A 21,929-nucleotide genomic window follows, 5' to 3' on the forward strand; every position below is an offset into this window, starting at 1 on the left:
GCTATTATTGAGACCCATGCAGCAGACGAGCTGGAGACCTCCCGATAGCAGGACAGGCAGGCTGCCTTGTTAGGATCGATGGGCACTTGGATGCTGGCACACAGCCTGACCCCAGGTTCACCTCAACATCTCACAAGAGAGCTTGCTGCAGCAGAAGCCCAGCCAAAAAAGCAGTGGCCAGTGCTGGGAATCTGCTGACAGCACCAGGACCCTGCTAACAGGCTCAGCATCCCAAGCCCCACATGGTGCTTCTGGGACATGGCATGCAGATGCAATAGAGACGTATTGGCTTGGCGACATTTTGACTCCAGGTGCAGTGAATCCTCCACTGAGAGCAGCACTGGTGACAGCTACTAACGAGTGGTGCGGTCCTTAAGAAATCCCCTTCAGAAGTCTTTAGAGAGAGATTAAAATGCCACATGTGCATTCACTGTAATGATCCTAAGGCAGGAGATTTAATGTGACTGTTTTCTTCAGCAGACTTGCATCCCCAACCAACAGCTAATGATGAGCTTGACTACCATACAGAAATATCTGTCTTTAGAGGGGGATCACACTGGGGAAAGAAAATGGGGCAGAGGGGAAGAGGTATAAGAGAAAAAAGAAACAGGGAGGATGAGGAATTCAATCCCATTGCACATGGCCCCCAGCACACCACAACAACTGCATGTCAGGGACAAAAGACCTGTTCTCACAATTAAGATAAATCTTTGCTTCTTTACGTCAAAGTGCATTAAAAACCACTAACCAATGCAGAACCTAACAACAGCAAATCCTTATTTCAGCAAAGCCAGGTTTTTCTTATCACCCACTGAAAACAGAAAAGAAACAACTGCAGGTCTTAAGCGTGCTGACAGAATTTTACAGCTGTATCATTATTAGCAGCCTTCAGGTACCTGAGGGGGGCCTACAGGAAAGCTGGGGAAGGACTTTTCAGAAGTGCATGTAGCAACAGAACAAGTGGAAATGGTTATAAACTGGAAGAGGGCATATTCAGACTAGATATTAGGAAGATAATGCAAGGGTGGTAAGACACTGGAACAGGTAGCCCAATGAGGTTCTGAATGCCCCCTTCCTGGAAGCATTCACGGTAGGCCGGATGGGGCTTGGAGCAATCTGGTCTAGAGGGAGGTGTCCCTGCCCACAGCAGGGGGGTTAGAACTAGATTATCTTAAAGATCCTTTCCAACCCAAACCATTCTATCGTTATAGTCTGTCTCTCACATCTGTAAGACCTGTGGTCACATCTTTAGTTCTGTTATGCCAGGTAACAAGCAAAATAGTTCTAGGAGTGTGTTGCCAATCTATCATTTAAATCTTCTTAATGACTTGGTCATACACCATTTTGGTCCATAGTAGCCACCAACTTTCTTTCCTGTTTAGAAGCAATTGCTACAAGTTCATTTTACTGAGAGAGTCAGAAGACTGTCCCACATGAATCCTTCAGCTCTTTGAACTATATAATTGCCTATGTGTGATTACATACGCAAAAGGAATTCATTATTGAGTTCATACAACACTTAATAAACTGTACATTAAATATTTGCACTAAATAATTGTAGAATAAATAAAAAATACCCTTCATATCAATATTCTATTTAATTGACAATCCTAAATTTGGCATTGATTTAAGAGGAGGAGACTAGAAGCACTAAGGATGAGCAGAGAAATTAAGTTCTACAAAATTAAACTAGACATGGCTTAGGGCCAAATTCCTTGTTTTTCAAATGAAGCTCAAAGGGCACTGTGGTTCCCTCACCAGATGGGTTTTTGTTATGGGAAGCTAAGGATAGACAGATATCTATTTGGTTCATGAACAAAGGTAATCAAAACCACAGAGACAGAGAGGAGAGCTTCTGGTTCTGACACAGCTTAGGTACCAGGACACTGTGATCTCTGCTGAACGTGTAGTGCACCTCGATGAACAACACTGATCAGTCTTTAAGTGTTACTTGTTCTGCTGAAGAACGCAGCTGTTCCAGCTTTGCTTCATCCACTTAAGCACACGTACAGATACTGCTACATAAACTATGCATAACAACAGATCTCTACAAACACGAAAAGAAAATTATTTCTAACCTCAAATGATTGTCTTTAAAAAGACTGAAAGGAACATTGATGTTATATGTATATCTTCATGAAATTATCCAAAGTTTGGAGAAAACTATCTTGTAATCATAAGCTTAAACAGGTCCATCTATTTCTATCAGTAAGGAGAAAAGTCTGAAAAGTTACTTGATTAAAGCACGTATGTGCATTTGGTAGGAGGAGAGGCAGAGAAAGAACTGGAGAAGACTGATCTGATTACACCAAGAATGAAGAGGTAGAAAGGTGCACCAGAAAGCTGATTTAGGAATCAGTCAAATTTTGAACAGGGAGCATGGTTAACCACAGCAGTAAACTGTTAGCATCAGCAGTAGGTTTGCTATTGGTTTCATATCCTCAGATTCAGAGTGCTTTTCTGAAAGATATTCTTAACAAAAATAGACTGCTGCAATCAGTCTAGGAGCAAATAAGAGAAATTCAAGGACCTGAATCCAAGAGACAATAATGCTAGAACTAATGCTAGATCATCTCATGGTCTCTTCTGAATGCTAAATTCAATGAACCAGTGAATTACAAGGGTTGTCCCAAAAATAACGCCTCCTGCTTCATTATGTTGGCCCACGACATCAGAGGCAGATATTGGTGGCATGGTAGCAGAGGATGAACCTTCCCAACAATATTTGTTTTGTTGCCATGTGACAGAAGGCAGCAGAGGGGCAATCTGATGGAATGGTGTCTGACATGGAAGTGCATTTAAAGCAAAGGTGTGCCACTGAATTCCTCTACACTGAAAATAAATAAATAAATAAATAAATAAATAAATAAATAAATAAATAAATGAAATGGCACTCACTGACATTCATTGACACTTCTGAGATGTATGAAGATCAAACAGTAAATGTGAGCACAGTGAGGCGGTGGGCAGTGTGTTTCAGCAGTGGCAACAGCGACAGTGGTTGAACCACCTTTGCTGGTGCTGACTGTAACAAGTGCAACATGCAGTCTTGCTCATCACTGGCAAAAATGCACAGCTAATGGTAATGACTATACTGAAAAACGGTGCTCTGTAGCTGAGAATTTGCTCTATCTAACAGTGTTTATTGTGCTCTTCATATCTGCTGTAGCTTCCATGGAAATAAATAGGAGGCATTACTTTCAGAGTGACCTATGTATTTTATCCCTTTTAATTACTAGATGACTACTATAAAGAAGCTAAAAAGTTAACGCTCATCACGAATCAATGAATTACAGAAAATAACTGAGGTTTCATAATTGGATTATAATCCCAGGGGTACACGGAAATGCTGAACAGGAAAGTGGAAGTGAGGAAAGCAAGCCTGTTCTCCTTGTTTTGTATGATCTCCAGGCAGTAGCAGCCATAAATGCTTCACAGACTACCTGTATTACACTGAAACAATAATATAGCTCTGATCTTGCAGTAACAGCTATTTGAATAGACTGCTGGGCTTCCACAAAGCTCTTGCAGGACTGGGTGTCCATTGGCAGAAAACATTTTTCTGAATAGAACCTGAAATGCCACATGGCTACTACCATCTTTATTTTATTTGAGGTTGCCACCTGGCCAGCTAATTTCCAAACAACCCAAGAGAATAAGAATTCAGAGCTCTCTACTTTCCCCACAGCTTATGACGGGGACACAGAAAATTCACGTCCAAATTGTAAACCTTTTCAGTTCAACAACTTCCAAAAGTTAAGCTGAAAACATTCCATCTTTCCCATCTCCATTTTATAACAGGGCAGACAGAAAACCTCTGACGTAGCTGCAAAAAAATTCTAAGAAATTCCTTCTCTACTGAACATCTTTTGAAAAAAAATCCAAAACGTTTTAGTTTTGAATGTAAAACTAAGAGCGGCGCTTGTCACACAAATAATTCTGGGAAGTTACCAAATACTTGGAAAGAAGAACACTGCATGCTACATAGCACAGAGCTCTTGCCGATGCTTGTTTGGAGCGGTATGGGGAAGTCTAGCAGCTGAACACAATGACATTTTTGTTTTAGTGCTGATAATATTCAATAGCTTTGCCATCAAAGCTGGCCTGCCACTTCCCCTTGTATAGAAATTACAGACATGCTCTAAGATTCTTGCCATTAGCTGGAAGCAGTGCTGAGGTTATTCCTGTTTGGGAGAGCTGGAGTGTTATTAAGCATAGCTGATATTGTTTCCTTACAGCAAAGCTTTAGGACAATGTACTTCTTAAACAGATCAGAACACCATCTGCGTCATACCTTCTGGAGAAAGGTTACAGAAACATTTCTGCTACACAAATGTCAGAACACAAACACTGTCTCCATCATCCCCTGAAAGTCAGTGACTCCTAAGTAGGATGAACCCCATCCCACTTTGAGAGCTTCCTGCTTCCTTCTCACGCTCTGTGCATTCAAACAGCAGTCGTGCCTGCCCTCCCACTTGCTGCTATCAGTTCTTAAAAAACAACAGCTCTAAAAGACCCACTGAAATTGACACTGCAGAAATTCAGACATCTAATATGAAAAAATGCAACCAAATAAAAAAGACAGAGAGTAACTTACAAAAAGAACAAAACATAACTAAAAATTTCCTTCATAAAAGACAAAATGACCCAAAGGACAGCAGTGCAGAAACCTCTGTGACATCACCAGAACATCAAACCAGCCTCCTCCCCAGCAAGCAGAAACCAGGCATCCAAGTAGTACACAACGCCTTGGGAGGGGCTGGAAAATGTAGACTCAAGTGTCTAATAGTAATGAAGGTCCTTCAACAGAGCAACACCCACGTTACAAAACCAGACATTTGACTGACAGACGTGTACTGTGCACAGCCTATCTGTCCTAAGGATAGTTTCCAGCTATGAGTGTTTTCAGGTTCCTAAATGCTTACATCAGTCAGAGAAAGAAGGCCAGCCTCGCGGATGGCTCATGCCATGGTTGACTGGCTGTACACAAAATAGGCTGGAGAAATGGCAAGAGGGGGAAGACAAGGAAAGACTAGAAACACATAATTCAGAACAAGTCAGGGGCTGTTCATTAAGTGCATTTGCCCTCTTTCTATCTCAACACCCTCCCTACGCACTAGGCAAAACAAGTGGCTGTTACAATCATGCCCTTCACACAAATACATTGAAGACTCGGTATTTATGTTAAGAGCTCTCCTTTTTGTGCATATGCTGTTGTTGTTTGGGTTTTTTTTTTTCCCCAAGGACTTTAATTAAAATTCATCAGAAGAAATATTTTCAGCAGCAGTGTCTGAGAATGCTGTCTCCTCCCCTATCTTCCATTAAATCAGGTTCATCCAGCTTGAAAGGAGATGAGAAACTCTCCCTGACACTCTGTCACACTCCAGTGAAAAGACGGGCACATTCAAAACAGTGAAGAGTGCAGGTGCTCATTTATTACTTTACGCAGATTATTTTTCTGCCTTTCTTCCTGACAATGAGAACGTTTACATCCCAGATGGAGCTCTCTGTAAGTGCTGTGGGCATGTGCTGACCTAGAGTTTTGTTTTCCCTGATGAAAGAGGATAGGTAAGAAAAGGATTGGTTCCCTGCCTGCTGGGGCAACTTTAATGTTTGTTTTTAAACAATAGAAGACATTTACAGATGATTGTAATAAGGAATGAATATACAAATGATTTTTAAATCATAATAGGTAAAAGAAAACACACCTGTGCACATCCAAGTCTATACATACATACACCCTATGAAGATGTATAATGAGTAAAAACTGCAAAACAACTCAGACAAAATTCAAGCTCACTTAAATACACCCTTCTGGAGCAAAAGAGGAACTCCAAAATGTTGTTTTACAGCATTAATAAGGTCCATTACTATGAAATCAGCTTAAATGCAATAAGCAAAAAATCATACCCATGGCACTGTGTTCTTTTTCTGCTTTTCTGTCTGCTTTAGTCATTTTGACTCAGAATATTCTCTTGACATTCATTTTTTTTCTTCCATCTACCTTAATCTTCATTTTAGAAAGTCTCTGGTAAAAAGAACTCGTGAATAATACAGAAATCTCCGAAATGACCCATCCATGTGTTTCAGTTTGACCTTAATAAACAAATTAAAGTGAGAGGAACAAACTCATGCCGAACCCTCATAGCTTTGACTCATATTTAGTCCAGCAGGGCATCTGTGCTCTGTTTGGTTCAAAGATACCCCTGTCCTGGAACTGTCTTGTCTCAGTTCTGCTTGGAATAAAAAAGAAAATGCTTGTTGTTGTTGTTAGTGTTTTGGGTGTGCTTTTCTTTTCTGACCTTTAATATGAGTGTTTCTTTGCTTCCCATGAAGACTGATCCACTGAGCAGATTTTCACAGTTTTCACAGAACCACTCACTTATCTTATTACCAGGACACTGAATCAAAATATCCATCAAGATCTAAGCAGGAACAACATGATATCCCCCAGTTTCTATATGAGCTAATACCACTGGGTGATCACTTTTCAGTCTCTGTGGTGTCATGGAGCAATGATGCCGAGTGCTAATTACAGGGGAGATGTTGTTTTGTCTGATTTAGTACTGAAACCACAGCATACCTTGCTTTAATATATGTAGTGTTATAGAACCTGGGACATTCTGTTACCTCAACAAAATGACAACCTAAAGCACAGCAGCAGACACAGGTGCACACACAAATACTCTACTATTACACATCACAGATAGTTTGGGCTTTGTCTTCACCAAGGCAAGAACATCCATTCACATCAGATAAAAATTCCTATGTATACTTTAGGAATTCCTCTGGTCTTTTTCAGTTTTGAACTTGTTAAGGAAATTTCATTTTGGCTGGAATTTATTTTGAGTATAACTCAAAGCAGTATTTTCTGATTAGCGTTCTAATGTGAGAGGGAGGAGGGAAGAAAGGAAGGAACGATGTTTTCTTCACTTTTTTTATTGGAGCTCATATAAGACAAACTTTTTGTTACTTTTACAAAAGAGAATAAGAACAGCCAAGAATCTAAAACTTGAGCTGATTTAACGTGTGGCAGAACTGGCCATTGTGAACTTGCTATAAAACTTGCACTAACTAAAAATGTTGTAGTTGTTGAAGCTATTAACAAGGCTCTCTGTCCTGAAAGGCACCTTGAACCCTCTTTGAAACCTCAACAAACTCAGCAGTTCTGCATGGGGCAAAAGGACTGTACAGAGTTCATTTCAAAAATAGTCCAGGATTTAAGTAATGTGTGTATTTTCAATTAATAACCACAGTTACATTATCCTTGGTGCTAGCTCTTTAGCAGAATCCAAATGGCAGTGATCGGAATATTTATTCAGAGGTTCCACGGGGACAAAAACAAGGACAGTCAGAATGGGAAAGGCTAACATCTCACATATGATGACTTGTCAAGGAGACAAAGCATAACTGCAGTGTAAATTTCCCATACCTAGGATATATATATATATATAAAATATATATATTATATAAGATATATAATGATAAAATGATTAATCGTCCACAAAAATGGACTTTCTGATCTTTAGGTTTGGCTATTTTTCCCTTTGTTCATTTAATTAAGTCCTTTCATTATCCCCGAATCACAAGAAAAGTCCAAATTTGGGTTAACAATCCCATCGCCCTTCAACAAACAAGCGCAAAGCAATGGAAACTGAAGATTACAGAGGGTACGTTACTAGAGCATGTGGGAAGAAATAGCTCAGGACAAAAAAAAATACAAAACATAGGTAGGTTTAAACTATCAGACATCAAAAGTTTGAAATAGATTTCTTTTAGACCATAAACTTGGCGTGAAAAATTGAGTGACTCGGGACTGATAGGGATTTTCTTTTCAATACATGCCAATGTCTTAATAGCATGTAATGCACAAGGGTGTTTTTTATTTGTTTGTTTGTCATATGTTGCTGGTTTTTAAGATGACTTTTCTCGTCAGCATTTTGTGTTGGTTTTGGTGGAAGAAAGGAAGAAAACAAAATCTCTTTTCCCAAATTCCCATTCTGTTTTTCAAAAACAACTTTATATTTTTAAGGCATTTTGAGTTAGTCTTCTTCAGTCCACACATGTAAGAAAAGACAGACAGAAAGACCAGTATCCTCTGAAACTGCTAAATTGTGAAATGAAAAATGTTTAAAATTAATAAATGTTCAGTGTGCAAGTTTTCCCTTCTCCACTAGGATGTACTTAGTAAGAATGTGATGTGTCCACTACACCAGTGGGGAACTAAGCCATCTGTGTATGTTTGCAAGAGACTCTGGAACTCTTCTGGATGAAATAAAATACAGTGCATGACAAAATGAGCGACAAGTTATGAATGCTTCAAAAGAGAATCATTTATATATTTTTTTCATGCTGAGACACACGTCATGATTTTCTGTCTATAATCAGTAATTTTTTATCTTATGGTTGTTATCTTTCCTTTTGACAAAAACACTATTTTGACTGGAAAGATTTGGCTGAAATGGATCGTACTATTACAACAGTAGAGAATGCACACCTCAGAGTAATAAGTGTGAATGACATGATAATTACTATTTTTTTCACTGAATATTTAAAATTGAATTTCTAGACTAACAATGATCCCATGATCAATATGATCATGGATGGGTGTTAAAGTCCATTTGTGGAGGTCTCTTTACTCTGTTCCTATGAGAATCCATGCAAAAAAAAAAAGATATATATACATAAAAGAACAGCATACTTATGCTTGATAAATATTTCTGTCAGCTCTTTTTCATTATAACCTTTGACAGCACAATTGTATAAAGTCCCAAAAGACATAGTGCAACATAACAGCTCTCCGTTGCAAGGGAGAATTTGATGCAACTTTGCTGAATGCATGTTAAACCAGATACTGAGAATCTCAACTAAACAAAATAGAAAACCTTCCAGTAGCAATTTTTATTATTATTTACTGGGTTACTGTACAGCCTATGATGACTTGTTTTCCTCTAGTTTTATGAACAGTTTGACAGATTACTGTGACAAGGTTACTCTTAAATTGATAAAAGGTTTGATAGTGTCTGAACATTTGTCAGAAATGTCTGCCATCGTGTGTAATGGACTCTGCACTTCAAGCATCAATGGTACTCCAGTCTGCAGTTTTCTGTTCTATGCGCTGTACACACCACCTAAACACACGCAGCAGAAATACAGAAATGCACACAGGATCCGCCAAGACAGCCCTGCACTTTATCAAACAATTCTGACGAAAGAGTTTCTCTTCCAGAACCACCTGGCAAAAAGCAATTAAATAAAAAAAATGTTACACGTCACATAGAGGGTGGCCCTCTTGATGAAATAAACTTGGAAATGGGATATGCTATGATAGATGTTCATAGCCAAAAGCATTTCCAGCATTCCCTGTACTTCTGAGAGAGAAATATTGTGTTTTTAGAACATCATTCCTCATACCTGCCAAATGTCAGACACTGCAAATGGCAGTTGTACTGCTGGCAGCACTGTCACTTGCTGCAGCAGAGGACAGGGATTCAGAAGGGCTCACAAAGCACTGGCAGCCAGCCCTAGAGGGAACCCAGGCTACACATGGGCATAAACAAGTTTGGTAAACATCTTCCCAAAAGGCAGCTCTCTACAAATCCTGCATTGCAAACAATATGGTGGTTCACAGATTGGAATTCAAGTTCTCACCTCACACCTTATAACAAATTAGATCATTATATCTGTGCAGGAAGCCTACAAAGCAGCACCTTCAGCTGTTTTGGGAATACCTGTTCAGCATCTTTTGTTTGTGTGATGAGACCTCAGTTATGCAAGTTAAGAGAAAGTTGTATAGGAGGCAACCACTTCTAAAGACACAAATGTATATCTTACATTACTGTTTTACTATATTACTTATACAACTGCATGCTGCTGTTATATGTACTGTGTTTTGTTTGTTTTTAAGAGATAAGAAAAAGCAGGGATCTAGACTTTTATCCATCTCAACTATGTAGCTGTCTGCAAAGGTAAAGAAAATATCTTGCTATCTATTACTTTAAGAGTCTCTATATTGTCGTGACAATTTCTTGAATTTTCACATTTCATTTTTCCTACATTGTCTTTCCCTTTTGCTTTGATAAATACTTCAAAACAACTATCTAGTTTGTCCTTAAATCCATGCAGCCCTACGATAGAAAAAAATCAGCAAAATAAATGTCAGCATTTTTCTTACAGCACATCTGTTCACACAGGAACTCCGTGATAGCAAGACAAAGCTCTCTAATCACACACCAGATTAAGTTTAGTGGAGCACATTAAAATTTTGCCACAGTGCTGTGCCAAAAGGAAGCTCTCAGATAGTTGATGTGCCTTTCCCATGCACAGACAAGGGTTACGAACACACTCTCTGAACTGGGTTCAAGTAACCCAGAGCAGCCTTGTGCCTCACATCCTGACTGCAGCACCAAATACCACTGCTGTGAGGCGCCTGCAGGAATAGTTAGCTCATTCCTGCTCAGATGAAAGCATTTGTCTGAGCTTGGAAAGGGTCAGATTGCAACAAGTCATCCAGCAAATTTGCGATCTGAACAGGAGCAAAGCTACAGTCAGTTTATACCTGCTGAGGATCTGGCCCTTAAGCTGGGTTTACCTGTGGCTGTCACAAGTGAGAAGCATCAATGAATATGGTTCGTATAAATGTCAGGCAGGTACATTCACAATTCAACTTTGCATCCAATATGAAATATCTCCAGCATTATGTTCCTGTGAGCACTCTAGTCGTAGTGACTTCACGAGGACAAGGTCACAAAGAAGACTCCCAAGCTAACTCTACTGTGCTGAAGTTCAAATCTCACTTCAATAAGACTTCTACGTCCAGCCCTGGTCAGTTATGTATTCATAAGGCACATTTAGGGGGATTTATGGTGAGAACCAAGAAGTGAAGAAAAACAAAGTATATAATATCCCATTCCATTCTTAGTCTTCTTCCAAATTTTAAAACAACAGCAATTTGGGTTCACATCAGCAGGTCAGCTCCAGGCTGCTCCTTTACTTTACCAGAATTCATTTGTTGTTTGCTGATTTGCAATGAAAAAACATCAGAAAGGCTGTTGTCTTTTGGAAGAAAGCTATTCTATGACAAAAGCACATCACTCCTGTATCACAGAGGGGAGGGATTTTTATTTTTAATTGCTTGATGTTATTCTGACATGCAAAAAAAGTGTTATTCCAAATTCTACCCAGGAAATCTCTGTTTGGAATCTCAAACTGGATTATCTCCCTCCTACTTAATCAATAATAATTAAGACATTGGAAATCCAATCAGGTTCTCATGTCTACCCTTATTACTACTAGTCAATCAAGTGAGGAGGGTTAACCAGGTGCAGTGTTTTCGGAAACTGTTCTGTTGATGATGAATGAGGAGCACAGAGCTCCTTTTTGCTGCGTTGCCAGTGATAAAACAAAATAAAATGGATATTTATCAATAGAATTTTCAAATATGACTCTGCAGATAAACGGGGGGAAGGTGCTACTTCCTACATCATCAGTTCTCAGTGGAACTGCAGCTAATTAGATGTTTACTTCAAGGCCACCTTCTGTGGGATTCATACTTCTCAATCTCTGAGACCAGCAATGTGTGACACAGCACTCGAAAGATGTGATAAATGACTTGAGGTGGGAACACCCATGTTTTGTCGTTCCTGAGCTTATGATTCACAGATTATTGTAACCATAAAATCTGTCATTAGGGAGGTTTATTTGTCATACAAGTCTTCAAGTTTTTGTTGTTTGTTTTTTTTTTTCCTTCCAAATTTTATGTAGGAAATAAACTAGATAAGCATAAGTGAGTGTGAAGGTCCTCATCTCTCTATCCCCCATAAACTCATTACCAGCAAGTTTTCAGGGCATTAATGATCTGATTAAACGCTATGAATAATGGTTAACCTTCAAGCGCACAAAGTTTCTGACACCTTTCAGAGGACATATACTATTGTGAGCTGAAAGATCAGATGTGATATTTTCCTGCCCAAAGAAGCAAGCATTTTAATGGCACTTACGGCTGGCACAGCTTGATAAGGTCCTGGTCAGTGGTGCCGGGTGGAAGGCCTCGAATGTACAGGTTGGTTTTACTCAACTGCTCTCCACTGCTGTTGTTGCTGCTGTTGTTGCTGCTGTTTGTGCTGGGGCTGGGAGGAGCCATGGGGTGGGGAGCTGGTGCATAGGACTGCTGGAAAGAAGAGAAAAGAGGCTGTTAGTGGAAAATAAGAGCTGTATACTTGTGTGCTTCTCCTCAGTAGCTACAAACGAAAGGCATTCTCCTCCCATCCTCCCTGTTCATGTCTAGTCAATCAATCCCTCAAAAAGGGACAGGATGTGGCATCCAGGTTTGGTTATGAGGTGCATTATTTCACTCTCCACTTTATTAGAATTAAAGCTGCTAGATTATGAGCCTATTTTCACAGAATCACAGAATTATCAAGGTTGGAAAAGACCTAGAAGATCATCCAGTCCAACCATCACCAATATTTCCCATTTAAATCATACCCCTCAACACAACATCCAAACGTTTCTTGAACACTCCCGTGGTCAGTGATTCCACCACCTCCCTGGGCAGTGCATTCCAATGCCTGACTACCCTTTCCGAGAAGTAATACTTCCTAATGTCCAGCCTGAATCTCCCCTGCCGCAGCTTGGAACCATTCCCTCTAGTTCTATCACTATCTACATGAGAGAAAAGGCCAACCCCTAGCTCACTACAACCTCCCTTCAGGAAGTTATAGAGTGCTATAAGGTCTCCCCTGAGCCTCCTCTTCTCAAGGCTGAACAATCCTAGCTCCCTCAGCCACTCCTCATAAGGTCTGTGCTCCAGACTTCTCACCAGCTTCGTCACTCTCCTCTGAACACGTTCCAGGGCCTCAATGTCTTTCTTGCAGTGAGGGGCCCAAAACTGAACACACTACTTGAGGTGCGGCCTCACCAGTGCCTTTTATCTAGATCTCAAAATAAGTCTCTGAAATGATGGATACTCAGGAGTAATTAGCATTACAGAAATAAGTTTAATGCAATCTGCATTAATAATATTCCAAGATAAAAACAAGAATATCCAGCCAAAGGTATGAGAGCTGATACCAGGAGCATAATAATCTTATCTAGACATGAGGAGCATCCAGTACACACTCAGGCAAGTGGAAAGGGGTTTGGTAACCTGATAGAGGAAGAAACCTCTGTGTAGCTGTGTAGCCTGGAAACATTCTGTCATAATGAATGTCTTTCAAAACAGAAAACAGGATTTGGAAAAGAAGGATAGAACAACACCTCCCACTCTTGGGAACTTACCCACTTCTGAACAACCACAAACCACACACAACCACCGAGAAGCATCGCTTCAGAAGGGAAGTATTCTCAAACAGAAAACAATATGCTCCCCTAAATCCTTGAAAAATACATGCAAGAAGACACAACCTCACATTAAAAATTACCTGAGTACCTCCAACCTGTGGCAACACACTGGATTTCCGCTGCTGAAACCATTCCTGGCTCAGCACATTTGCTTGCGGCAGAGTGCCTGGCAGGATGAGGACATGTCCTGCCCCTGTTGTGACCTATGTAGAAAAGCAGGGGAGAAGTCTGTGGAGCCTGGGGATGCAGTGGGAAAAAAGCTGTTTTCCACAAGGAGGTCAGTGTAATTTGCTAACATGCTTGCAGCTGCAGGTAAATGCTGGGCCAATGCCAACTTAACCATGATGGCCAAGTAAAGGCAAAACATATGCAATTTTCATTACAGCAGCAATGACATTTTAGTGACTGCTGTGCTAGTTCTGTATTTAGGCCTGGACAGAGAAAATACTGGTCTGTGAGTTATTCTGATCATACTAATCAACAGCTCCTTTCATTTCAGTGGTCATATGTTTGTGCTTATAATTAAACTAATTAAAAAAAAAAAAAAAAAAAATCAGAACCATGACCAGATAGATACTTTCAAATCAGGAGCTTTAGCCTCTTTCAAATAAGTCCCTTTTGCTTAGAAGAGCTCAAAAAAGTCAGAGAACTTAAAGGGAGCATCAGTGATGGGTGAAGCTTGAAGGCTTTGATGGAACACATGAAACACCATGCGTGCAGCGATGCCTTTCCTGCTGCCTACTCCTTCCTCCTTCCCAGTTTCTCTCATTTAAACCATGACAGTGGGAACTCATCAGGTGTCAGGACATCTGAATTCCTCTACAATCCCGCCTGGTTGTAACACAGCTCAAAAAGGACTCAGTGAAAGGAAAAATCAGCTTAATAGACAATGGGATCACCAAACTAGCAAGTAATGACATTCACTCTGATCCCCAGCAAAAGAGAAAAGGCAACGCACTTCCTTCCCCCAGTATCTGTGCAGATACTTTCGCTGACAATCAAAAGCACTTTATGCATACAGATCATATTTCTCTGTACACACACTTTACCACTGGGTAATCCTCAGCCAGCCAAGCTTCAATGTCATTCCCAGGAACAGATTCATGCAGCAGACCCAGCATCAGCATGGGGAGCAGCCTGGCTGCATACAGTGCTGTGGGCATGGCTGGATCAAACCTCAGACAGCACTAACACCCGCCCAATGGATAAACCATGTGTCCCAAGGCATCCTGGCAGAAAGCACATTTCAATCTCAGGACACACTAGGGCAGTTGCAGAGGTAAATGAGGACATGCTGCATCACAGCACCAGTACAGGAAACATCCCATAGTAATTTTGCACAATTTGAGCATTGATAATTAAAAAAAGTAATATTCTCACTATTTCATCCTCATGCTCCCAAGCTGAACACTGAATGCAAGTAAATAATATAAGGATACAAAGTCAGAATTTTCTGCAAGCCAATAAAGTCCTGTGTACTTAAATTATTAATTATTATTATATATGTCTTTGAGAGGGATAATCAGTAAATGGCCTATTCTTGCACCAACCTAATAAGCAAGAAAAAAAGACAAGTGGAAATATACCTTTGGAATATAAAAAGCAGTTTTCTCTCTATTATAAGATCTTTATCCTCATGCAGAGGAAAGCACTAGGGGCCTAATTCTAATTTAAGCTTAAGCCATTTTATCCCCCTCAGCCAACTGAATAGGGACTGAGAAGTGAACTTGAATTGCATTTACACTGATTTTTTGAGGCCACAGCTCTGGGAAGAAATAAAATAAAAGATAAAGTCAAGTCCTCAGAATATGCACAGAACTAGGCCATGGGATAGCAGATATCTCATGCAGGAGCTGCTCACACTGTAGGGACAGACACACACACACTACATACACACATCCAGGGAGACCCCAGTACTTGGAGATATCCTAAAGGAGGTGGCTACGCTTCAACTTGGAGACCTCTTAAGCCCATCGAGCTCTCTTAGGCACTGCAGCCCACAGTACTTTCTATCCAATATTCTATATCCAATACCCCATGCCATCTGCAGAGTAACTACAAAATTGCGTGCAGTGGAGCTTGATGACACCTTCTGGCTGGCTGCCAGGCTAAAAGCTTCAGGTCAGAAGAAAGCTCTGGATTCTTGTTTCCTGAGCTGAGGAGCATATGACTGATGCCATGTAGAAGTATGTAATTTGCCTCCAAATGAGCAAAGGGTCTTTTCGTTAATCTCCACATAATAACTGGAGTGAATGAAATGAATGGCAACTTGATGATCCCAAATGGTGCCAAAGGGGGCATTGTTTGGGGAGCTGCGCACACCTGCTGGCAGCAAACTCAAGTCTCTTTCCATCATCAACTTGTTCCATGGCCGGAGCAATGCAGTTAAACCATCTGCTACAACAGCCCAGCTTTCCACACTGTCTCCAAACACCTTGCCACCAACTGTAGCCACCTGGGAAAGGCATTTTCCCAATGCAGTCAAGCACTGGACTTGCAGCACTAGGAAGAAATTATTATGCAAAAATCTACGTGTTTTACTTCAAAAGGGAACTGGAATTCAGAGACTGCTTGACCGTTAATTTTTCAAGTAACCATCTCATTTTTCAATTCTCATGCTTCATTATTCAGTGGGGAGTTGGGGGGAATGAACTGGTTTGTAGATCATTCCAAGCAGCTTATTAATTTAGCATGGCTGGCTAATAGCATTTGTTTTCATCTTTGAAAAATGAATGAAATTTCTTCTTTTTCATTATTTAAAAGTAAGAAATTAATGTGCCTAATTCTCACCCAGCCTCAGAAACGCACCCTTGCACTTACACCCTAATACCAAGCCCTCGGAAACAACGTGCCTCATACGAATGTTCACAGTTAAGTGTGAATAATGAGATACCTTGGTCTTTCTTACTCAATAACCCAGAAATGCTGAACCAGAAGCCCGCTTGGTTTCGAAATGAGCAACACTTCTCCTTCCAACATCCAACCTCCTTACGCAAGAATGGTATTTATCTTCCCACGGCAACCAGAGCACTCATATAGTTTTTCACTTGCTGCAAGTTTAAGTCTAAAGCGCTTTTCTTCCAAAGCAATATACTCTTTAAAAAGACAAATTTTAAATATTTTTCAAATACAGTTTCTTCTGGATGGGAATCACAGGCCTCAGATGCCAAGTTGTAGAGTCTGCTTTATTAGCAGCAGCTGGCTCCTTGGCAGGCTTCTGAGGCAGTTGGGCTTGTGGTTTTGGAGTGGCCTTAGAGCCCAGAATGCAGCTGGACAGCTATGCTAATGGACTGGCCAATCTGTTTGTACTCACCTTTGGCTATCCCAAGTTTGTACTCTTTTATCCACTTGAAAGTAAACTCTTGGAAAGATTTCCCAGTAACACTGATACATTGACTTTTCCTATCAAAGTACATATTTTATATAAAAAAATACAATTACGACACACAGTTCTCCATTAAAGCACATGTTATTTAACCAATTGTGATCACACACAATCCATTTCACTCTGATCTGAGTGTTTTCCATCTGCTGGCTTCATCTCATTTTAAGTCCAATTGCTACACAATTCCCTTAGCTATTGAATGGAAGATAAAGTAAGGCAAAATAAATACAAATAAATTGTGCAAATATCACTTTACAGCTCACACTAGGAAAATGATCTTTTGTTAACACTCTGGTGTACAAAGGAGTAATTTCTGAGAGTTGGAGGGTTCTTTCAGGCCGATTATAGCAACAATGAGCCTGCTTATAGGATCTTGTAGGTGACAGAATCACAGAATGACCCGGGTTGGAAGGGACCTCAAGGATCATGTAGTTCCAACCCCCCTGCCTAGCAGGGCCACCAAACATACACATTTACTAGATCAGGTTGCCCAGGGCCCTCTCCAACCTGGTCTTGAACACCTCCAAGGACGGGGCACAGTATGACAAATATCAAACTAAGACAAAGATAACCATAGTCAAAGAGAAGGTAGGGCAAATATGATAGAAGGAATGAGATTAAAAAACTCAGCAACTGTTCCATCTTGGTTCAGCATCCTCAGTGAGAAACAGCATCACAAGTAAAAATATATTTCCTTTCCATAGCCAAGTTGAATAGAAAAGCAAACAAGAAATGAAGAATGGAACTGGCAATACCAAAACCTTCGGCTTTTCAGAAAGGCTGCAATCAGAGGAGCTCAAGTCACTGTGGTTTTTTCTTGACTTTGTATGGCCTTCTTGGGTCTTACAGAGTCATTCATGACTGATGTCTAACTTTCACATCCAGCAAGGGCCTGAGAGACAGAGCTCTTCATGGATGCTTCCTTAACATCAATAGATCCAGACATCACCAACAGATGTATTTGTGTGCATACTTACTAACTTCTCTGCACAGTCAGAAAGCTTCATGGACTGTTTCTTCAAAAGCAACAACTCACCCCTTGGCAACATTTTTCCAACAGTAATGGAATGGCATACGAAAATATATGTAAACACAATACATGAAGGAAGACAAAAGATTAAAAGTCTTTTCCGTACGTTCTTTTAACTGGGAAGATCAGAACACACATCAAGAGGTTTTTGTTTTGCCTGAATCACTTCCAATGCCCTTAAATGCAATTTGCTGGACATAAGAATGTTGAATCAGAGCTGCTGGATCACACTTGCTGAGCTACCATCCTATCACTGCAGCATCTCAAGCCAACCATTTAGATTCCTTACGTCTTATGTTTACTTATCTGTAATGATTCTTCCTTACCTTGACATGGCTTATATAATGCACTGTGATAACTGAATGAAAGTCTACTGAGGACTGCAATATCACTTAAAAATGGGGAAAATATTATAAAAATGTAACTTAACAGTGGAAGTTATTCCCAGTCCTTTTGCAGACAAAAATGATTTACGCATACAATTGATTTCATTATCATGTGCCTAAAATGAAAGAGTGAAATCATTTTAAAGCCTAAAAAAAACAAAATGCCAATTGAATTAGCTTTCTGATTACAAAATACTTATTATCAAAATATAAAGCACACAAAGAATTATTGAAAGACAGTGCTCTCTTCTCACACTTCTTGTATACACTGAAGGTTTCTTTTTCATTCTGTTCCAAACAATATCTTTAGTCCAGAGGAAAAAAGGTGTCATTCTGTTTGGCTTACCTTTTCTTTTCCCACAGTAAAAAAAAAAAAAAAAAAAAAAAAAAAAAGTATATTACTTCTGAAAAATGACAATCATGAGAAAAGGAAAAAAAGTAATCAGTCCAGTAACAGGCACAGTTACTCTAAAGTATGAGTAAAACTGGGATTTGATGGGTCAGTAAAGTGCTTTCTGAGATCTTTGTTTCACATACAATGCTGTTGAAATTAGTAGCCTAAATACTCCTGAGGCTTGCAATTTCCCTGAAGCTATCAAAAGCACTGGAACTTAATAAAGCACAAACAGGAAGAATTCAGCTCAGTCTTCTCCACTCTCCCAGCCACCACTGCTACTTTACAACAATTTATTAACAGCTAAAGGCAGACAGTAGATAGGAAGGCAAGCCCCAAGAGAAGAGAGAGTTCCTTATTGGACAATACCTGAAAAGTATGTCTCATTGTATATAATTCTGCAAGCATTAAATGCATGCAAATGCATTAAATCCAAGTAAACAATAACAACGAAAACATGAATAGCAATTCACTCTTCTTTGCTATCTTCAACAGCGCAGTTTATCAACTGTTAGCCAGGATGATATACACCAGAAGCCTGACCACTTTTTTCCTCACTGACAGCAATATCTTATATTTTCCTGACTCAAGAGCCAAATGAAATACGTGAAATCTGCATACTCCCCCATTTCCCACTGATGTCTAACAGGAAATCTCAAAAACAAATTGGTAAGCTGGGAAGTGGCTAATACCAAAGAGTGATGAAGTATTAAGAATCAAGTGAATTAGAGCATGCACTATTAGGACAGACTACTGGTCATCTTGCCTAAGGACAGGCAGGCCCCAGTCAAGTGCAAAGCACTGGGAGGGCACAGTGATGGAGAGCACTGCAAAACAAACTGAGAAGGCCCTGACCTCTGCTGCTCCTGGGTTTTAGTCACTAAAAAACATGGCTGCAAAGGCACCAAAATCAGCCCTTCACCCTCCTCACTATTTGAGCAATTAAATTACTCATCTCTCATAAGCGATTTTCTGTTCCCCCTGCACTGCTTGAGGATCCAAACAGAACTATAGCAGCTTCCTGAATTTAGGGCCTCTCACACTAAGGCAGGAGGGTACAATCTAGTCCTTAATACTAAAAAGCCAAAGGCTAGGAATAGAGCTATGTCACCAAAAAAAAAACAAAACTATTTTCCGCCCTGGAAAGTAACCTCCCCGGCCTTGTTCCCTCCCATTTATTTTGTGGCAGAAGCCCTGGTGACAGACCATTCCTGGGCATTATTTATCTCCCAGCAAGGGAGGAGAGCTCTTCCTTTAGATAAAGTATTTTGGCAGGTTGGCAAACTCGTAAACAATAACCTATATTCTTTGACATAAATTAGTGTTATTGCTTCATTATCCAATCCATTCATATTTTATCGATGTACTGAGACAAAATGTGATCAGAATCTAGATCTTAAAAGTACTAAATCTGGGCAATCTGGACTATAAAACATTGTAATTCTCCCACCAAGAATATTTTAGAGCACAGATCACAATATGACAGCAATTACTGCTTGTAATACAACAAATTTGTGATGAAAAATAAAAAAAAAAAGGAGAAGAAATAACAACTTGAAGTAAGCAGAGATTTTTAGATTTTTACTTATGTTTAAATTCCCAAGCATTTTGGGGCAACGGTGATGAGTTTTCAGTTCATTTGAAGTTTACGAATAAAAAGGCGGATCAAAAGCCTGATTATTTAACTTACCAAATGTTTGCAGAAACAAATGGGGTTTTGGCTCTGAAAAGCTAAATTTACTCTCTGGGTATTTGTTTACATGTGGCAGACTAAAAGTACCTTGTAAATGAGAAGTAGGAGGCACATGCTGCATTGTATTGTTTCTCTGCCCCCGGTACACACATACCGCAGCATCAGTGCTGATGTGAGAACCAGAGCGCAATAAAAGACCATGCCATAAAACTGAACTTAAAGCACAGAACAGAAACAGAACATCTGATATAATCCCTTTCTTCTCCACACGAGAACTTGGTGAGCAGAGATCAGAAGCAGATGTCTTTTATTTGGGCTTTTGCTATGCAAAAAAACAAAAACATTTTTTATCCCCAAATCTGACCCACATTTACTCGGTTTATCTTTTCTATACAAGAATTAAGTAGAAAATCTGCCACTATTAACATAAGCATTGGCAAAGGAAGAACCAGAGGGAGGCAGAGCTCTCCAGGAAGAGCCCCCATAGCCTCCCCACAATGTTCCTGTAGATGTGCAAAGGACACATCTCCCCTCCCCAGACAACATTACACAAAGATGAGATGTGCTTCTCCTCTTGTGGCCCAAACAATCAACAGAACACAGAGTTTGGGAAGGGTTTGTCCCAAAGATAACTGTGTGATACCATCAGGACAGAATCTGGGGCATTCCACAATAGCCTAGAGCTCATGTTTTTCCTTGGGCTCCCTTGGGCTATGGCAATGTTCTAATTTCAGGCCAAGGGTCTGAGGATGCCCACAGAAAATATGAGCCATCACAAGCTTTACCACATTTTCGCTTCCAGTGTGAACTCCTTTAAAAAGCATATGGCAACAAAGAGTTCTTAGAAGTGCCCATGAAAGTTATTATAGATGATACCTACCTAACTCTTTGCATAGAGAGGAGTAGTGAGAAACAATCTCACGAGACAGATGCCCTTAAATGCCATTTAAAGCACAGTGAGAAAGCCCTCTGACAGTAAGCTGATACAGCTAGAAGACTCTGGGTGACAAGCAGCAATGATTTAGGCATCAGCATAGGTGAGTGTCTGGTCAGACACTTGTGAAAAGCCTGAGGGCAGCAGGGCTGAAACCTCATGGAGCCCAGGAGACCAGAGCAGCCACATGTGGTGTCACCCAAGAAGCATCAGAGTCTGAAACTCCACATTAGAAGTTTCAGGAACCTCTCTGTTCCATACTAGGTAATTATTTACATCCTTAAAACAAGTTGTCTGTGAGGAAGGCTGGAATTCACAATGGAGTCACCATTACTCTAGCTACAAAACTGTCTGGGTCCATGTAACAGTTCAGGTGACGTAGTTTGATACCTTCACCAGGACTAAGACAGTTTTGAGCATCATGCTGTCAACATGCCAGCAAGGTACAGAATACTTGAGTACCACGAGGGTAACCAAGATTTGCCATGATAAACTTAAGCACTTGCTTTTTCAGCTGGCATCACTGGGTGCTTAAACTTGTATGCCAAAGAAGTTGAAAACATGTGAACATTCTGCACTGTTATTGAAGTCCCCTGTCCTACAAAAGAAAATCTCCATTTTCTCTAGAATTCATGCAACAGGCATAGGAGGTAGTGAAGGAAAAGCTATTTAATTTTCTTTCATTTAATAAGCATCTACAGTAAATTATGTTCAAATTTTCTTCCAGATACCAATCAAATCCACTTGAGACAAAATTTATGAGATA

At 40.0% G+C, this 21,929-nt stretch overlaps 1 protein-coding gene across 23 annotated transcripts in view; it reads right to left on the reverse strand.

Annotated features, from left to right (window-relative positions):
- RBMS3 (RNA binding motif single stranded interacting protein 3) overlaps positions 1–21,929 on the reverse strand; it is a 682,345-nt gene that overhangs the window by 325,089 nt on the left and 335,327 nt on the right. For 14 of the 23 annotated variants that reach the window (XM_085538329.1, XM_085538322.1, XM_085538325.1 and 11 more), the window contains one exon: positions 12,000–12,169. In XM_085538329.1, the coding sequence (XP_085394455.1) occupies positions 12,000–12,169 (170 nt within the window). The remainder of the gene's footprint in view (positions 1–11,999; positions 12,170–21,929) is intronic. The other 9 variants (XM_085538326.1, XM_085538323.1, XM_085538320.1 and 6 more) reach the window with 1 other exon arrangement.

The sequence above is a fragment of the Coturnix japonica genome, chromosome 2, assembly GCF_054131305.1.
Source record: "Coturnix japonica strain WE chromosome 2, WE-NBRP24, whole genome shotgun sequence".
Classification (NCBI taxonomy): domain Eukaryota; kingdom Metazoa; phylum Chordata; class Aves; order Galliformes; family Phasianidae; genus Coturnix; species Coturnix japonica.